This window comes from Galendromus occidentalis, unplaced genomic scaffold (assembly GCF_000255335.2).
Source record: "Galendromus occidentalis unplaced genomic scaffold, Mocc_1.1 scf7180000076336, whole genome shotgun sequence".
In the NCBI taxonomy this organism is placed as follows: domain Eukaryota; kingdom Metazoa; phylum Arthropoda; class Arachnida; order Mesostigmata; family Phytoseiidae; genus Galendromus; species Galendromus occidentalis.
In genome coordinates this window covers 54,320-73,733 of record NW_003804325.1, presented here as the reverse complement: position 1 = coordinate 73,733, position 19,414 = coordinate 54,320, and the positions used below count along the sequence as shown (strand labels likewise).

At 50.7% G+C, this 19,414-nt stretch overlaps 2 protein-coding genes across 2 annotated transcripts; one reads left to right on the top strand and one right to left on the bottom strand.

The window, feature by feature from the left end:
• The first annotated feature begins 467 nt into the window (after positions 1–467).
• Top3alpha (topoisomerase 3-alpha) lies at positions 468–8,603 on the top strand. The gene is made up of 15 exons (XM_003738845.2): positions 468–564; positions 895–1,027; positions 1,198–1,403; positions 1,490–1,615; positions 1,713–1,830; positions 4,886–5,036; positions 5,644–5,800; positions 6,564–6,778; positions 6,855–7,091; positions 7,166–7,315; positions 7,450–7,689; positions 7,865–8,002; positions 8,094–8,200; positions 8,334–8,440; positions 8,551–8,603. The coding sequence occupies exons 1-15, from the start codon at positions 477–479 to the stop codon at positions 8,601–8,603; spliced, it is 2,226 nt and encodes a 741-aa protein (XP_003738893.2). The 5' UTR covers positions 468–476.
• A 1,681-nt stretch (positions 8,604–10,284) lies between these two features.
• Positions 10,285–14,931, bottom strand: LOC100908628 (uncharacterized). Its single transcript, XM_003738812.2, has 7 exons — positions 14,879–14,931; positions 13,614–13,791; positions 13,275–13,522; positions 12,942–13,062; positions 11,039–11,215; positions 10,696–10,848; positions 10,285–10,582 (listed from the first exon to the last, which is right to left on the bottom strand). The coding sequence occupies exons 1-7, from the start codon at positions 14,879–14,881 to the stop codon at positions 10,374–10,376; spliced, it is 1,089 nt and encodes a 362-aa protein (XP_003738860.1). The 5' UTR covers positions 14,882–14,931; the 3' UTR covers positions 10,285–10,373.
• Between the last annotated feature and the right edge of the window lie 4,483 nt (positions 14,932–19,414).

The following is a 19,414-nucleotide window of genomic DNA, read 5'->3' as shown; positions in this document are numbered from 1 at the left end:
TTCTGAAGAAGTCATTCTCATCGACCTCCGAGTCCACATCGCTGAGAGCTCCTCCCCTCCTCCTCTCCAACGAGAATCGGCGTTTTGAGTAACATTCGCGAAAAACTGAAAACTCTGAAATCTTGTCCATAGGTGTGGGAGCGGAGGTAACTCCTACTAATTCGACTAGAGCCTGGAATCATGATGATTGAAGGTCCCCGCGCCGCCGATCAGGTTCTTCTTCTTACCCGTAGCAGACGACAGCATGAAGAACAGAGACCAGCCGCCTCCAGCAGTTGATGGGTTGCGCGGGAAACGAACATGTGTTCAGCCCTTATCATCTGGTGAATCGATCTCGATTTGTTCCACCTTGTCATTCCTGATTATCAATGGCAGATTGAGCAGCATGGTGTCAGCAGAGGATGATAGGTTACTGGAGTGTAATGCCCAAGAAGTCGTTCCAATCCTGCCCCAGCTGAAACCGTGAGATCGTTACAATGAAAGTTCTTCACGTTGCCGAAAAAAATGATGCAGCCAAGAACATCGCTGCCATTCTGTCGAATGGGAATCATCGTACTTGCGACGGTAAGCTAAGCGTTCGATTTGACATCTCGTCCCGTATGCGAAACGAAGAGGCGCGCTCCGGGACTCGCTTTCCTTCGAGAAGGCGATTCGACGTAGGTAGTCGTGGATGTTCCGAGATCTTGACTCGAGCTCGAGGCAGGAGCCCCGGATTCGAGACCGTTCGCCTCCGTTCGGAACGGACGAATGTGATCTTGAGATGAGAGTTTCTAGCTGTCGATGCAAGCCTGAATCTTCCGTCCACGCTCTCTACCGAGTTGCGCTTTCGAAAATTGTATGCCTCATCGATTCTTTCACAATCTCGGTGTGAATGAGCTATTCCCAACTCCGCAGGCTTGTGCCGTTACAACAAAATATATGAGTTCACAATGCCGCACTTCCGGAATGAAGCGAACGTCAGCGCTCGAATGACCTCCGCGTCCGGACACATACTGAACTTCGCATTCCCCGATCAATACAAGGACTGGTGAGTATACCGTGAGATGACCATGGCTTGCCTGATCGGCAGAATGATTCCTTCAGACCGACCTTGGAGACGCGGAAGAATTTCTTCGCGGAGTTCGCTGAGACTCACGAGAGCAAAAATGAATACCGATGAGATGTCGCGACCTAATGCGAGCCTCACGACATCCATAGGAACTCCATAGATCCATTGGTCTTATTCGACGCCCCGCTCATTCAAAAATGTGAAACCGAGACCGCCGAGCAGATACGTCGTACCCTCGAGAGGGAGATCAAAAGGTGCAAGCATTTGATTATATGGACGGACAACGACCGCGAGGGTGAGGCCATCGGATTCGAGATAATTGACATATGCAAAAGAGTTGAACCGAATGTCAGAGGTGAGTACGGCAGACACTCCGACCGGCGGCGCAGCTATGCGGCTTCTCCCACACCTAACAGCTCAGCTTCTCGTTTGGAACCTCAGTTTGGAGAGCAAAGTTCTCCGAAATAACGAGATCATCGATCGAGCGTGCCTTGAACTCACTCCAAGAGCCCAACCAGCTGCTGAACTACGCGGTACTCGTCAGGAGTCAACTAGATCTCCGGATAGGTGGGTTTTCGTGAAATCTTCCAAATCACGAGACCGGCAGTTTGAATTTTGCCGGACGACTTAGTACGCGTTCACGAGATGCTCTGGCTTCTTCCAGGAGCGGCTTTCACAAGATTGCAAACCATGCGGGTCGGGAGACGTTTCTCGGCGACGCGCTCAAATGTCCTTAGCTACGGCAGTTGCCAGTTTCCAACCCTGGGTTTCGTCGTGGAAAGGTTAGCGAGTAGTCGAGGAGCATGCGTTCGAAGACTGTGCCTGGAGCGTGCTGATCCCGATCCGGGGTTCAGAAGAGCCCTGAGCCAGATTGGCATATCCCCAATCGGCCCTCCGCTTTGGCTTTGTTAATTAGGCTCCATTAATTTTCAAAATATCCGGCTTCCTATTCTAGACGGACATTCTCCGGGTGCTTGGGGATACGGAGGGTCATCCCTCATCAATCATTCTGATTTTTGAGCGGTCATCAAAATCATCATTTTGTCCGAGAGCTCAGGGAAGAGACGGGCAGGCCCGCGAGAAGGGCTCGTTTGAATTGAGTGGAATCGGAAGCCGTGAGAGGAAGGAATCCGTTCCTATGAAGGGAGAATCCCAAAGGAGACCATCTTAATGACTCGGGACTCCTGAATATTTCGCTCCATTCCTCTAGAAGCCCACATCCACTGGACAGTCATTTATGTACAGATAGTCAGAACAAGATATCTACAGGAAATCGTCTCATAGTCGCTGCGATAACGGATCAGGCTTCCCAATTCAGGGTGAGACACTTGACTTCTCCCTCAGCGACTGTGGCGATCACGATGTTTTTCTTCACTGACGAGCCGATTCGGCAGTAGCGGACGATGTCTAAACTTGAGAGCTTGCCATCCTGAGGCAAGCAATATACACAGGCGTAAGCGTGGTAGCGGGACGGATCACCTTCAAGAGAAAGATGGTATGAGGCACGGAATTCAATTTGATAGCGATCGAAAGTCGAGCTTCAGCCTCCCGCCCTAATGAGCCGAACACTCACCTTCATACAGGAGGAAATCCGCGGAGAAGTTCGCCCCTCCAGTGACGTAATTTCCCTGACTATATAAATAGTGGAACACGAGAAACTTGATATCCGATAGCGAATCCCGAGGCTGGAGCGATTTAGCATCCTCGACAAGAACTTTGAAAGGGTCGTCCACCAGCTGTACAGTGAAAGGCTTCTCGGGATCATATGGACTCGGGTTGAAAGACACGGCATCTGGGTGTGGACGATCGCTTCTCCGCGTCCTATTCGGACGAGGTGGTGCGAGACAGAGAGACTCGAGCTTCTCCTTGTAACGCTCCCGATTCTAGAGGTAGATGAAGGAATGATTCTCGTTGTCTATGAGTTCCAGGAACCTCCCTACCCGATATTTATCATTCGATTAAAGGGGCCTACCGCAATCTCGTAAAGTTTCCTCTGGAAGAGGTCAAGGGCTCTCATTTTCTCCTGAGGTTGAATACCTTCCTCTGAGGAAACAGAAACGAGACGGGCTCGTCCAGTAAGCAGGAGAAGACGCACTTCCTCAGGAGATAGTTTCAAAGGAGGTGCCAACTTCGTATGACAAGGCATCGTTTGAGCCGGGCCGCAAAACGTTCCCAGTACCCGCTCATTTCGTCTGAGGGTTCGTATGTCTGGAAGAGTCAATTTGAGATTATGATTGGGATCGGGATCGTTTGGCGGCGAATGTGTATCCACGTGAAGAGGGGGAAGGAGCTCCGAAAATGATTGCTGAGCTCACCGTTCCGATCGAAGACGTAGATTCCGTGTGACATACGTATCAAGTCGATTCTTGAGTCTCTATCAGGCTCCCCGACGATCATCGGAGACTGAGCATCGCAAACACTGGGATCCTGCTGAGAAGATATAGTCACGGATGAGTACACCGTTCACTGCAGCACAGTAAGAACACGCCGTAGTCGCGACGACAATAATCGAGCGGAAGTACCTCTCTGATGACTGTTCCCACGAGGTCCCGGAGCACGTTTCTAACGTCATTCTCGATGTATTCCATGATTCGAATAAGTTGTCGGAGAACGCATGTCAGAAATTTCCGAATATTCTCCCTCCGCGGCTGTTCGAATAGCTTTGCGTAAACATTTCGCCGAAAACATTCGGCTGCCCTCTCTCAAAGAGTGAGAGAAGCTCCGGCAGAATCTCCCAACCGGCGAGGAATTTCTCTTCCGGTGCTCCAAGTCGCTCAGTGCTCGAATGACACTCGGGTTGAGTCTGGGCATGGATCATTACCTTCTCCTCCACCGAGGATCTTTGGAAATGATGACCTAGGCTCAGCGTGGCGGTTTCATCCGCTATTTTGGCGGAGGAGAGAGTTGTATTTGCGACAATATCTGGCGGCAATACCGGTTCTGGCAGAACGGGAGGAGGTGGGAGCGCCCCCGGATCCCGGCATGGCTCCGTTCAGCGCCCGTAGGGCGACTTTTCCTCCGCATCCAGGAATGCTCCGACAGTGGGGGCGGATATAGATCTCAACTTCTCATCCCCATCAAATTTTATGACGCGTAGATGCACGTACGCGTAGACACGTACCATGGTGATGGGGGAGCGAAACGTTTGAGCTTGATGAGACCACATACCTATTCATTGGAGTATCTCTGCGCTTTGTGGATATCTGCACATGAATAATCTGATTTCCATGAAAGAACAGGGCAGTTCAAGCGGACGTTGCATTCGCAATCTGCAGAACAGACAGAAGCACGCCTCATACCGCTGATGCGCAAGCCAATCGGGTCTGAATGCGGGCAGTGCCGTCTAAAAGCGCTCGGGAAATATTATGTGTAGGAGCGCTTTGACTGAATGCGCTTATGACGAGAAGACATATATCAAGACAAGAAGGCTTACATACATTTAGACTACTCCCGTGGGTCCCGAATTTCGGAACTTGACACCTCCGAACAGACGCTGGCTCGTTCGAACGCATTCTCCTCGGAGTTGAGTGGTCCTCTGCCCTACCCATGATCGATGGATACTTCGGGCAACAGTTTTATCCTCGATTGATGGTATGATGAACGCCGCTGCTCGTGACGATTTCCTGGAACCGTGGCGTGGGTCCTCGATCCCCGCCCCTAATCGTTTTGCTCGGGTGCGCTCTCCGCCTTTCTTATGAACGTTAGGTGGGGAGATTCCTGCTACCTTTGGAAGGAAATATTCGGAGACGCGTAATTGAATGCCGCAACGAGTAGATCGTGGAGTCAGGGTGGCAGATATTGGCTGGCGACTCATCTCAAGGAGTATTCTCCCCGCAGATACAAAGAAATCGATGAATTCCGTGCCGAGAGGTTCTATAAGATCGAAGTGAAACACGTCAAGGACGAACTCTACGGAGAATTTATTTGGAAACGTGGCAGGCTCTTCGATCATTCGATCACCCTGATCCTGTATGAACGGCTTCTAGAGGTACGTACAAACTTCCCACAGCAAACCAGATCTCTCGAAGAGGAGAGTGACGCCGGAAAAAACACAGGAGCGAGACATCTATGTATAGCGCTGATGCCTTGTATCTTCTGTGCTATCTGCTCAACGACGTCGCCTCCTCCGTCTACCCAATATCAGGAGAGCAAAAAGCCGGACTCTCGTAGGCGCATCATTCCTCGCGAGTCTCGGTGACTTTAACGATTGAACGAAAACTTCGCTCGTCGATGTCTGGTGGGATATGTTGCTTGGTATCGCCGTCAATATCTCCTCGAGAGCGTCAGAGCTTTTCCCACGTCGTTCCCGTCTGGCCTCCCGGCTCCAGAATCGACGGTAGACTTCAGATTGGATTTTATTGCGTCATTTGGAACGAGTGATCTCTACCTTTGCTGCCTTGATTTTCGTCCGTCACGGCATCCGGAATCTGAGCCGATGCATATCCTTCCGGTAGAGGGAAGGCTGCTCCTGTATTTATATATAGCGATTTTCCCCCCGGAGCCGATTCGTTGCGGAGTAAGAGTGTCAATTTCCAAGCAAGAGAATAGGAACATGGGAACACTGGTCCGTCAACTTCCCGACGATTTCCTTGCAGAGGCCTCATATGAAAATTTCTACAATCGAAGCTAAGAGCAAAGCGAAGTTCCGGCCCCAACCAATGGACACTGTCAGTCTCGAAAAATTGGCATCTCGAAAACTGCGTATGACTGCGAAAGAAGCCTTGGCTCATGCTGAGAAGCTCTACACTGAAGGTAACGAGTTTTTGATTAGGGCCGTTTAGTTCTCGGCATTGAGGGAAGGAGGACCTTCCAGGTCCCATTCCCCCGGAAGTTCTCTCTGGGTTTTGGTAGCCGTCGAGATGCCCTCAAACAGCCAGGTCGTATTCAGCAATGATATGATACGCATTTTCACCCATCCTATCCTAAGTCCCGATGTTCTATCAGCTTGCGCTGGCTCCTTCTATCCTGGGATCTCGAGGGAGCGTCCCAGCTGGGAAAACGCAAAAGTGCTCCTCGATTGCCTCCTTTCAAGAGCGAGTGGTAATGCGCACTGATGGTATGGGATCAACTGAAGTGGAGTCTTATCTGCCTTAGCTTATCCAATGGATGGCTCCCGATGCAAGCTATCGCATTTAGATCGATATGTTTGTTCGGATCCTAGCTCGACTGACTGAGTCTACCTCATGGGATGGACGACCATCGAGGGATGAGCTCTCGATATGACTTTTTTGATCAGAGTAATCAAACGAGCTCGATCTGGGAAATACCGCAGCTCTTCCCTCTGAAGGGTTCGCCCCTGGAGTTTCTAACCTCGCGCGGGGTCGCCCTCCCATCGGAGCATGTCATTCAATCAGAGCATGCTCACCAAATCTTCAACGCCCCTAGACGATGCCCTTCGTAGAGCTTGCCTTATTATGGAGCAAATACATGATACGGTTTTGGAAGAAGCAGCGATGACCCCTCTGGAGAACGCCCCGTTCTACCCAACTAAGCTATGGAACGCGACCTTTTTTAGGTTTGATCAGTTATCCTAGGACAGAAACAAACAAATTCCCACCGGAAATTCAACTGCTGCCACTTGTTGAAGCGCAATGCCAGAGTCCTCAATGGGGTGATTTTGCGACGAGAATAGTCAACGAATGGGGCGGACCCCATCCTCGCAACGGTAACAAATCTGATCAGGCGCATCCGCCGATTCATCCTACAAAATACGCTCAACTTAATTTACAGGTAAGCGCAATCTTCTTTCCGAACACTGGTCACTCCGCTCACCAACACCTGCTGAATGGGTTGGAATTTCTTGCAGGACAACAAAGGCAAAGTATACGAATTGGTAGTCAGACATTTTTTGGCCTGTGTGTCACAAGATGCAAGAGGATCGGAGACCAACGTCAAGGCCGCAATAGACGAGGAACATTTCTCTCTCAACGGTCTTCAGATCATTGAAAGAAATTATTTAGATGTTTATCCTTACGAGAAATGGTCCGCCAAAGTCATACCGTCGTATCGAGAAGGAGAAACATTCACGCCGACGGAAATACTCGTGAGTACGCCATTCAGCTGAAGGCTCGACGGGGGCTCGGGCGGTCAGCGATGACGCTTGTTCGACCTCCTCAGATGAGCGAAGGACGGACCTCGGCTCCGAGTCTCCTCACCGAAGCGGATCTGATTGCTCTAATGGAGAAGCACGGAATCGGTACGGATGCTACCCACGCGGAACATATAGACAAGGTCAAACAAAGGGAATATATAGGGATGGCTGACCAGGTTCGTCAAGTTGTTTTCGTCACTACCTATTTCGGTTGACCGATTAGAATGCGAGGATAGCTTTTCGCTTCCATGTGGCGAAGACACGATTCCCTCGCTTGAGCCAGGACAAGCTGAATGACCTTTTTCGACAGATACATTTCGTTCCGGGACAAATCGGGATGGGACTCGTTGAAGGATACGATGACATGGGTTTCGAGATGAGCAAGCCGCGCCTTCGAGCATCACTCGAAAACGACTTGATGGACATCTGCGAAGGTCGGAAAAACCACCAGGAAGTCCTCGAGAATCAAATCCAAATTTATCGAAGGACCTTCCTCAATACCTTACAGCAGCTCAATAAACTCAGCGACGCCATGGGGAAGTATCTTCAGGTTCGTAGAAAGGCTCGTGATCAGTCCCCAAGGAAAGAGAGCGCATTATGGTTGGATCGGAGTCCGAGAACGCTGTTGCGTATCTTCCATCGAGATAGAGCTTGGCAGGCTCCACTATACGACTGGCGTCAACATGGGACCTCACATCGAACTGGAGGCATTTGCGGAATTTCAGCAACCTGTGCAAGAGATGCTCCCTGACTCGGTAGTTCGAGAAGTGCTGCCTTGTCCTCTGTGTCGACAGGGCAAAATGGGGCTCCGGAAGAATCGCGCCGGTGACAAGTGGTTCATCTCATGCATGTCAGGCTGCCAGGTCAGTGAGGCTGAGAAAGAATTCTCTCGGAAACCACTGGCGACCAGGTCTACGAGTCTAGTCAGACGAGCTAATACATTCTTTCTCTCAGGCTGTGATGTGGCTACCCAGCAACGCGCTCGATAATTGCGAAGTCGCTGCAACCCGCTGTCCATCCTGCACGGACACTTTCGAGATAAAGTTCTTCCTCAAAGAAGGGTAGATTGAATTATTTCCCCGGCTTTCGGGCTCGTTCTGACGCATCATTGTGGTTACCGGCAGGTTCGAGTTGTGGATCCATGATCTTTTCTATTTCCTCTGCACCTGATTATTTTTCCGTTCTTCCCTCAAGGAAGTACACATCCTTGCCCAGAGAATATGTTGCCTGTGTCTCTTGCAACGATACCGCAACGAACCTCTTCAACCTTCGAGTAGTCGCAGGGAACCCTCAAGCTCAGAGCAAGTCAGTATTATTGGTTTCTCCCATTGATGTCTCGAGTGCTTCTGGGGGGAAAATAGCGAGTTTCTCGAAAATCTGTTGCTGCTAATCAGCAACATGAATATTTCAGCCAGCAAGCTCCACGAGGAGGTGGACACGTCGCGAGAGGAGGAACGGCGATGAGGGGAAGGGGCGAGGCGGCCGCGAGCGGGACAGGCGGGACTGCAAGCAGGGGAAGAGGATCAGCGAGGAGATGTGGACTCTGCGGGAGACCGGGACACACGAGAACCAATTGCACACAAAGATAGGCGAGCCGCTGGATCGGAAGAACGTTTCCCCGCCTTTCGCTTGAGGGCGCGAAAGTCGAAATATTCTCGATTGAGAGTGACCTTCAGGGAATGCGGGTTTTCCTTAACTCATTGTGTGGGGAGCAATGTCTGTCGCAGCAAGACCGCAAGAAATCTTTGCCAGATTTCCAGTCAATAACTCGATCTCACGAATGAGAGTTCGCAACTCTGCCGAATCCGAGCACAAATGAAGAATCCCCCTACATGTACATATATCCTCCTATATAATGAAATCGCCATGTCTGTCTGGCACCGAACCAATTTTTGGCGCTTCCCTTCTCCGTACAGACCCCGAACCTTTCCCGATCGATGCGGAATCACCTCAGTGAGATCGAGGTATATTTCTCGAAGTGTTTGACCGCATGTTTTCCGTGAGAATTACGTTTTTGTCCAGGGATCGTTATTTTTTACAAAACGTAAGCCGCTTCACCATGATGTCATCACTCATCTCAGCTCTACTGGCACGACCCACAGGCTACATCCAATCGCCGGTGCCAACGGAGGATCCTCTACTTCATGTGTTTTAGCGTTCGGCGAGCATGCCGATCACCGATGTGGAGGCATCCGACCATTTAATTTGGGAACGTCCGACCCTTGATCCGAGAACCACCGCGACAGCGCGTGCGAGCGACCTAAGACAAGCATGCAACTAGGATAATCATGAATATAAATTCATGCCGATGAATTCGTCGTTCCCTAGTCACGGTGGAACAGGCGCCACCGGCTAGCAACCTTCCATGGTGACTGTGCCCCGTCGGGAGCCTCAATTATGAAGTCTGCCAGGAAGCGGTGTCGCTGATGGGTTCTCAAGGAGACGACTTCCACGGAAAGAGCTCTGATTCGACTATTCCCATCATCAGACTCTGTAAATCCCAGTGCAGAAATTAGGGTGGGCTAAGGATTGCTAGTTTTTCCAGAAGCCTGTCACCAAGAGACCGCTCCGAAGCTCAGCCAATCATCGTCGCATGTATCATTCCTCTCTCAACTCGTTGCGTAGGGATGATCTTCTTGCTCAGCACGGACGAATCTTTGTTGAGATCCTCAACAGGATTGGCCCCTGAACCTTATAGCAGCTCGAAAATCTGTTCACCGGTCATGGTTTATCGACGGAAGAGTCGGTTGAGCCGGTGGTCCTGAAGGCGATAGTTCCCTTGAGAGTGAACAACGCAAGACCCCCACCCTCAGAGAGACGACTAGACAAGTCGTGCTCCGACGAAGAGGTGGACGATACGATGGTAAGCGATTCCCGACTGTCTTGGGGAATCCAGACGAGAGAAGCTCCGGACTCGCTCATAGCGGTAGCGAGCTCGCTGACATGTGTGGTTGGAAGCGATTCGTGTCTCTTTGTCTCCGCTGATGGAGACGATGCTCACGGTACTTTCTGAACGGGGAACTCCTGGGACATTTCGAAAGAACCATTCCAGTCCGCCGTCCCGACCCGACGGAGTGCGTCTCACAATCAGAGATGGCACCTCGGATCTCTGCTTGGCTTTGAAGAATAATTGCTTCTTGCGTACAAACATTTTCATTTATCCACTTTATTTCCAATCTCAGGTACAATTACATATACTCATCAATTAAACAGGAAGTGTGAACTCGTTTGAACCTAAACCATGGCGTCGTCACCGGTATATTTGTTTGTTTCCAACGATCTCATTGTTTTTACATAGATGTTGTTGAACATTTTTTCATATAACTTATCGAAAGTCGCTCGATGCGAATTTTGATTCCAACGCATCCTGAGCGGCTCTCGTTGGCTGTAACGTCCGTCTGGTTGTAATCCAGAACAATAATATAAGTCGACGACTCGTGACCCTGTAAGAGTATTCGGTCTTCATCCCGAAGAACGCGTCTTGCCCGAGTCTTCCCCACTCGAGTCAGGATGTTTGGATTCACCGGAAATAGGATGCTAGACACCGATAACTAACCGTCTTTCTGGTTCCTGCGGAGCTCGAAGAAAATGGCACCCAGAAAGTTGGGTTTCGGCTCCCGCACCTCCGCCTCGAGTGCCAAGAGGGCGGATGACAAATTGAAGTCATGGAACGAATAGTCGCACCATTTTTGACCGGTCGTCAATTCACCTGCGGATATCCACCTGCCATTAATTCCGGGTCGCAATAAACTTCGTCCCGGAATTCTCATGGAGCCGCTCCGAATTCCGGGATCTCGAGAGAATTCCATCACCTCCCTGCGAAACTCGTCGGGACAAGCGTCTGTTCGGCCTCTCCCAGTGGCCTGATTCCATCGAACATGAAACGATGCAAGACTTACCGTCGAAAACTTGCTGCATTCTGCGCGCCATTCCTTGAAGCAGATGGAAGCCGTAGAATGGGGAGAATTCTTCTATCACTGTGTGATATGCGAAATGATAGAACTTCTTTAGAGCTGCCTCATTATCGGTGAAAAACTTGGGTTGTGGCAGACCTTCGTAGACGTTTGAAGTGACTCCTGCAACGGGTACAGCGGAAGGAGTCAGAACCTGGCGTGATGATGTTCATGCTTTTCGACGCCATGATCTCAGCTATATCCGACTTCGGATCCGGAAACCTACGATGGAGTTCGATATCGGACATTATTGCGCGGACAGTCTCCCCGGAAGCCTCGGCTCCCTGAGAATCGTGTGCGGAACACGACGGTGGAATATTCTACGGCGAAGTGCTGCCCAGCGCTTCCGCGTAGGAACCCGATAAAGTTTATCGATTGAGCCGCCGCCGTCGGCTTTTTCATCGATGTCAGTGCGACTAGCAAGAAATACGATACGACATCGTATGGAGTTCGGGCAACCGTAGGCTCCGAAGCATGCCACCACGAATTCCGGGCAACTAACACGTACCCATGCTCTCCGAGATACAAGATATATTATATATTATATGATTCATTGGCTACCGAGCGAAGTTCTACGAGGGAACGAGTCACGCTCAATTCTTCACCGGTGTCCAATGAATAGAGGGAAGTTGAACGGCTACAATTCACTCTAACTTCCGCTTGATAATCTGAGACAGTCTTCCTTGACCGAGCGTCCATCATGTTCCACTTTTGATTCGGGGAAGCCGCTTGGTCCGAACGCACCCGGATGTAATCAGGGCAAGAGCGCAGAACGTCATCAGTCATCAGGGAAGGTTGCGAACGCATGATTCTAGGGCGACTTATTCTCGACCAGGTTACACTATTTATGGAACAAAAATCGGTCGAAATACGACTCGGGTAGATATTCAATCCGCCTCTCCGCCTGTTTCCTCGTTCTCAATCAGCGCGTGAATTGAGCTTGAGGCTCCTCGCACAGGCTCATCATGAGGCCAGACCAGACTGGAGACGCAGAGCGAATCAACGATTGCGGATGCTCCGGAGCTCGTTCTGAGATCGAAAAGCCTCGCTTGTCCAGAGGTTCTCCCTTTAGTTCCATGAGGTGTGAAAGAATCGTGTTCTGCGCGAACGAATCCGAACTTCAAGATCTCTGCATCGTATTGAAGGGGAAGCTCACGAGCGTTTTGTCAACGTTTTAGATTCAGGGGAAAAATCCGTGGTATGAAGCGCCCCACAGACTCCAAGCTTCGCCGACATTCTCTCGTGGCCCACCGGGAGTCTCCCCTGGCCCAGCAAGGAAAGGTGACCCACTTCGAGATACACTGCGTTGGAGGAGCGATCTCGACGCACCTCCCGCGCAATTGGGAGTGAATCGCCTTGAGTTGCATCCACATTGTCAGCTAGAAGCTCATGAATGATAGCATTCAGCGGAGTCGTTTTCGTCGAATGATGAGTGTAGGAAGTGATGATTCTCGCGGTAAAACACCTAGCGCTTGAGAACGGCCCAATCTAGCTCGGGTTGACTGAAGCCCTTTGTCTCTCCGAAAATATCCACGCTGAGTGCGACATCTGATCCGGGAATTGGATCGACTGTCAGTGACCCCCGGGCGGAAAGGTCAAGGGTCCTCGTCGTTCCGTATGGTTGCCTGTTCCTGCCATGGAATGTCACCGCGATGATTGAGAAACGCTCCCTGAAGATCTTGTTACTCTTGTTATTCTCTCCACTCGGGCTTCTGTCGCTGCTGGCGGATCTAGTCAGAATGCCTTACCGCGGCTCCCGGAATTTGAGTGAACCGGCATTGCACTCTATCATGTACCTTACTGAGGAGACGATCGGCAGTCCTAAACACGGGCAACTGAAGACACTCACCGTCGATATAGACGAATGCATCATACTCGGAAGCATCCGGAGCCTTGAAGCAAGTTTTGATGAAGTCGTGCAATTCACTAACGGTTTTCGCGTTCGCAGAATTAGCCTCAAGAACAGGCTCCTGTCGAAAGAGGACGAGAAATTTCGTGACGACCCGCTTAAGCAACTCTCGTCGTTCGATGTCGACGAGGGCAAACTGTATGTTTCTCTCCTCCGAAATAGGTAGATCTTTCTCAAGTGATTGGTAGGTGACATAGATTCAATAGAGGAAGGAGATCACCTATTTCATCGAAGAAACAGCTAGGTAGAGGGAAAAATACGGAATTCGCGAACCTGGTAAACTTTCCTCATCCGAGAGCTGATGTCTCCGTCGAATCCAGCACAGGACACATACTTGTCGTATCCAGGTGGGGGACTGTAAATTGGTACGAGGTTCAAACCCTCCGGCCCAGAACTGAAGAGCGCGTGAAGTATCGCCGATATGGTCTCATTGCACCGAGGACTCTCCGACGAGCGAACGAATATCGTTCGATGATCAGACCCATTAATGTGCTCGGGATACCAAGAACGCCATGTCTCCGCTAGAATGGTGATCGAGGGTTAACATTCAAGTTCCGAAGCTCCAAATATCAAGCAATCGCGGCTTGCCGTTCGTCTGAATAAGACACTTACCCACGCTCAGACACAAATCGATGCCCCGTCGTGTCAAATACCCCGCTCCTCTGGGATACGATTTCGGATGAATTTCCTCGAAGTTCGGCGCATAATACGTAGGTGCTCGCACTGAATGTCTGTGAAGCACGAACACCGACTCCAAAGCAAACTCCGAAGTATCCAGATTGTCCTCGCTCTGAAAAGTCCAGAGTTTCAGGAAACTGTTCAACTTCATTTTCCCGATGGTTCGCGGTCGCCGCGAGAACAAGATAAGAGTTTCGAAGCTCAGCGGTAGAATCCTCAATCAAAATTTTACGATCGAGGCTCTAGAGGCGTAGGAACGGGTTAAGTTTGGAAGGTCGCCTCCATCCCGCCTCCGATATTATCGTTCGCCCTCAATATCGGAGTTGATATTACTAGTTACGAGCGCGTAAGGGAGATACTTTCGTTGTCGACGACAAGAACGGGTCTTTCTATTCAGAATCGGCCTCGCCGCCTCAGACGGGGGTCTCTCTGCAGCCGATGTAGTAATCAGAATTTGCTCCCTAATATTCGAGCAATATATCGATTTTGATCACTTAGATTGCGTAAGCGCGTATTCACGGAGCCCACTCAGAGGAACAGAAGTCGAAGAATGCGACGATAGCTTACTCGCAACGTGGGTTTTCGGCATGATAGGCTCTCAGCGGGAAAAATGTCTGCTAATCTGGCATCGACAGATCAGAAGGACCTTCTCTGTGGATGGCCCGAATACTCGCTATGTCCGCATCTTTAAACTCAAAATAAGAGTCGCCGTATTAGATGGAGATCGCGATCTTGGTTCGAGCCCACTGTACCGGTCTTTCCAAGAGGGAATCCTATGCTCGTATTTCAGAGAAAAATCATCAAGACTACGTTCACGGAGCCGACCTCCGGCCGACACGGAATCACTGCGAGGAACTGCATGCTACTCTCTGGTCGCGGAGCTGTGAAATATTCCGCGATTGACATCGATAGATGGGTCGAAGTCTCGGCGCGGCTTCATGTATCGAGAGAGATACGGCGAGACGTCATGGTCGGGAGTAGGAGGAGCGGGCTCCTCTAGACTCTAGATTACCAAAGGTTTTCAGAAACTCATGCACTACCTCGACCCGTGACATCTGACCTAATCGAACGATTTCCGTAAAGGGAGAGAAGCCTCATGGACCGCTCCTGGAGCCGTCCTTCCGGGCGAGCTACGCTCCGCTTCTCCTGGGTCAGATAATAGGCATAGTCAGAGACATAGACAGAGTTAATCTACGTACCATGATTCATGTAGTCGTTCGCTCTACGACCGTCCTACAGTGCGGCAGTGAATGAGACGGAGCTCAGTGTAAAGCAGACGATCTCGAGGGAGAGAAAGGGCGGCGCGACACCACAGCTCGTGGGCGAACCGTCGAGAGATGCTAGAGTCAACAGATTTTGCTGCTGGGGTAAAATTCCAGTCTACTCGATCCGTCAACACGGTGACATCGATGTTGATAGCGGAGAGAAGATTCCACAAGACGAGATTAGGAAACCTTCCTGTCATATTTCTCTACCCGTTTGCGGGAACACCGCAGCGACTATTCGATGGAGCAAAAAGGACCCCGGGATTCACCCTTTTCCGCGACAGGCCCATATTGGGATCCAATCCGCCCACTTTTTAGATTCAGATTCTCCTCGCTCGTCTCAAATTTCCGTGGTATGTGTTCGGTCCCACCTCAAAGCTTTCAGACATCGCGGCGCACCGCCGCGCCGATTGTTTGCGGAGATTCGGGCTTTCCATCGGCTATCGGGCTTTCGTCGGCGATATATGAGTGTAAAAGCGGTTTCGTCGCCAAGGCCAGTCGGTACGAGACAGGATTGAAAGACACATATGTCGTTCCGGAAAAAAATCCTCAAAAGAAGTAGGGTGGGAGGAACATCGACAAGGGCTTCTCTTTCGCGACGGACTTTCATTTCCGCTCAGAATGGATTAAGCGGGAGAAAGAATTGAGTGCCCGGCGTACCACCCGCCGCCTACCCTCGATCCTGAAGATCTCGTTTGACAGCTCACCATCGTGAACCCCGATCCCGGAATCAGTTTCCTACAAACGTCTTCGTTTGAATTACGTGCTGAACGGGGTACCGGAAAATTGGGTTGATTGACCGCATTCGACCCTATCCATATCCATACAGATGCCTCGTCCATGCGAAGCTGAGCTCAGCCTCTACGTGTTCTTTTCCCTCCGCATTCTCAGTAGGTATACATATCATATTCCTCCAAACCTTTTCTGAATGTCACGGGACACATGATAATTCGATATTCTATCGCGGTCATCACCGGATGATTCCAAGAGCACCGAGACAGCAATCGAGAGAGGCTCCGTCTTCGCTCCATCCGAGAAACACGGGATGGGCCACGGCTTCCCCAAAAAGTCAAAGAATGATCGTCATCATCAGGGCTTCCTGGCCCGAGGCCAAAGAATCGAGACTGGAGGATCCCAGAATGAAGGTGTAGTCGAAGTGAATCGAATCTTGACTAAAGCAGGGAATCGCTCTACTCTTGCTTGCTTCGTCTCGATTTTCGAAAGATCGATTCCGATGCGAGCCTCGGTCGTTAGCGAGAGTTTTGCGTCTCCTGACTGAGCCAGCCGTATGCTGTGAGAGTCTCTATTTTTACGCCAACGATACTCCTTCCGACATCCAAGCACATTTCACGGGCTTCTGGAACTCTCGAGGTTCCCAAATCACTGACTTCCCCTGTTCAAACCTGCCACTTGAGGCCCACACTGTTGACTGTTGGTCAAACGACGAATCGTAAAATCCTCCGAGAGACCTATAATTGCGTCAATCTCGTCCGAAGCGTGCTTGAAACAAAATATATCCCCCCCCCCCCCCGCGGACTTTGGCATAAGCTCGCATTCCGGACAGGGGAAGATAATTCCGTTTTTTCGAGGGTTATAGGGAATCCCTATGTGGAAGAAGCAAGGAGCAAAAATGTTCAGGAAAAAGGGGGAAGTTCGCTCCCCCCTTCCTCCCCGCTAATCTTCGTTTGTCTCACCCTCGACTGCTCCCGCAGGATCAGAAAATTTCACACCCAGGTCACCTCTGATCTGATGACTATCGAGTGGTCGGGCTGCGGGTGATGACTTCCCCTCCAGGCCTTCTTTGTTTCGAGGGTGGCTTTTTCTTTCAGAAAAGAACTACTATATTCATTGGGACCATCTGATGCTGTACTCTCCCAAATATTGGAGCGTTTCACCCGCTTCCAGTAGGATATTGAAGATTCTTGGTGAGTCACCGAGCATACCGTCCGACCGTGGCTGTTTCTCCCGCGAAGCTTACTTTTCTCTGGAAACTCTAGAACTTGTACGTAGCGCTCTTGGAAGGGGTTGGAAACCTCGGCACCGCCCTCTGGGAACATTCTTTCGATCATCGGCATTCGGATTAGACGTCGCAAACGAAACCGCACACCGTCCAATTTGTGATGACTGATTACCGGCACCGCTGACCCGCAAGCCACGAGGTCGCTGACGGAGGTCTCTTCTAGCTGCTTCGGAACTCGCGCGATTTGTGGTCGAACGAGAGCCGACCTCTCGGATTTTCCTTCCTTCGGGATCCCAAGAGAATGCCACAAAATGAAACATTTCGCATAGGCACTGAACACGTGTAGCCCATCCCTCACGACGCCGACGGTGAATGATATCCACAGTAAACATATTCCTGCTTAATTGATAACTATCTCGTGGATATGTCACGTCTGTTCCGTAATCGTTCACTTCATTTGTTCAGTGGTTCACGGGATCGATAAGGCATGAAGATCGAGATACACGAAGTAAACTTTGAGAAACTCTGTTTCAATGCTTACGCCTCACGCCCGTATTGGAGGTTCTTACCCAGACCGTTGCGTTGTTCTGCGGCAGCGACGTGCCGCAACCAGTGCCGTCACGCGAGGACGAGCTGCCAAAAGCAGTCGGTTCCTCCCATTCTGCTGTTTCGTCAGGCTTGCTCCGAGGAAAAATTCTCATAAAAGCAGAGACATGACGACCGCTCTAGCTATCGTTAGTCTGGTTTCCATTAGGATTCAGCATTAAGAGCTACGCCAGCGGTTCCTCGATCATTGGCGTGGAAGATGTTGCTGCGTTTCCTGACAGAGGATTTGGATATCCCCGCGAGGCTAACTTATATACTGAGAGATTCACGAACCGTTCTTGTGAACTCCATTGCGAGGAAAGATCCCCCACCCCTTGTCCCGAGACGGGTCAATCAAGAAAGACGGAACTCAGATTTTGATGCGAAGATGAGGATGCGACTCTTTGGGGTGCATATGAACGTTGCTCGGCTTACGCGTGGGTCTGCAGCAGTACATCACGGCGCAAGGTGCCAAAACATCGGGGTCCCTATCAAGCAATTAACAATCTTCTCCCAGACAATCATCGGCCGTATTCAGGAGAGCCATGAGTGGCTCCTCGGGATTACGAATAATGTTCTTCGCACCTTGGTGCTGACCCCAGGTTTGTGCGAATTCTTATGACCTGAACCGCGGAGTGCCCGTCATATATCATTGCGCAGTCTGGTCAAGTCCAGTCGGCCCAAACAAGTTTTCCGATTCGCAGATTTGGACCGCTCGAGGAGCTTCGTGAAACGTTGGCAAGGTTCCTCATGGGACAGAGTACGGGGCGACGTCGGCGTCGGTCTCAGCAATCGGGGGATGGGCGTTCTGGAGGTACGACCTAAAGAAAGCTCGGTGACTCCGCTTCGCATCTCAGTGCACCTATCACGGCGAGAATGATAGATACTCGTATATACGCGGAAAGAGCTCCCCTGGAAACTTTCGGGAAGGTTTTCCGCAGGCTCCCCAAATCTGTAGGCAGCGAACGAGCATACCTCCCCTGATCTTTCGCTCTGGTGAGTATTATTTCGCACAGCCTCCTTGAGCTCCTCGGCGGGGCAAGAAGAGCAAGGATGCCCAGAGCAATGATTGGCGATCGTTTGCAGCATCTGCGATTTGCGAAACCCTAATCAAGTATGTATAATGCATGAGCTTGATCACGATCTCCCGGGGGAAGAGAACCCAGGCGCCATCGCCGTCGTTCAAGAGGTCAACTACGAATGAACCTCGGAAAACTCAGCGGGAATTGTGGGCGTCCTGGGCGACGGTAAATCGGGACTTCTAGGTAACTCGCCTAAAATCAGTTTTTCCCGATGGTCCGAGTTCAAGAGTTCTCAGAAGAGAGTCGGAACTTCGAAATTAACCAAGGGAGCACTATAATTATTTCTTTGAGCATTTCGACGGTAATGTTGTTCGATCCTCGAATGAAGAGACGGTCTCAATGATGACGTTCTCGGGATGTCTTGCCTTTGTGCAGACCGACGTTCTGTTCAAGGAGTGAGGAGAGAGAGACTCCTGATGATTTATCGCCCCGTATTGGCTTCCGCGATAAGTCTGCGTGAAACGGGGGGAGCTCAATTGCCAGAGGAACGACCTGACAATATGATAAAGTCTATGCGATCTCGGGCATGGCGCCAGTGAGCGGAAGAGTGTTTGCTCCTCCATGTACTCCTGAGACAATCCCAAATCAATCTTAGAGTCAGTCATAACAGAGCTCTGATCATGGTACGGACGAAGGAAGGAGTGCGGATGACTCCGGCACAAGCGTTGAATCCCTAATTAAGTACGTTTGCAGAACTCTTTCGGACGACGTACTTGCGAATGCGTTTTCGTGGAGACGCCTCCGAGGAGAGCGCAGAAAAAGCTTCCACCCTCGCGCAGGAATGATAAATTGTAGATGCAGACGCTCCTTGTTCGTCGGGAGATGAGGGAACTCCGGCTGATT

Coding starts and splice junctions, on each gene's coding strand:
- Top3alpha (XM_003738845.2), top strand. CDS start 477: ATGAAAGTTCTTCACGTTGCCGAAAAAAATGATGCAGCCAAGAACATC. Junction 5,801..6,563: donor TGAGAAGCTCTACACTGAAG/GTAACGAGTTTT, acceptor GACCTTTTTTAG/GTTTGATCAGTTATCCTAGG. Junction 8,201..8,333: donor AAGTTCTTCCTCAAAGAAGG/GTAGATTGAATT, acceptor TCTTCCCTCAAG/GAAGTACACATCCTTGCCCA.
- LOC100908628 (XM_003738812.2), bottom strand. Junction 13,063..13,274: donor GGATGAGGAAAGTTTACCAG/GTTCGCGAATTC, acceptor CTCTTTCGACAG/GAGCCTGTTCTTGAGGCTAA. Junction 10,583..10,695: donor CCGCAGGAACCAGAAAGACG/GTTAGTTATCGG, acceptor ATACTCTTACAG/GGTCACGAGTCGTCGACTTA.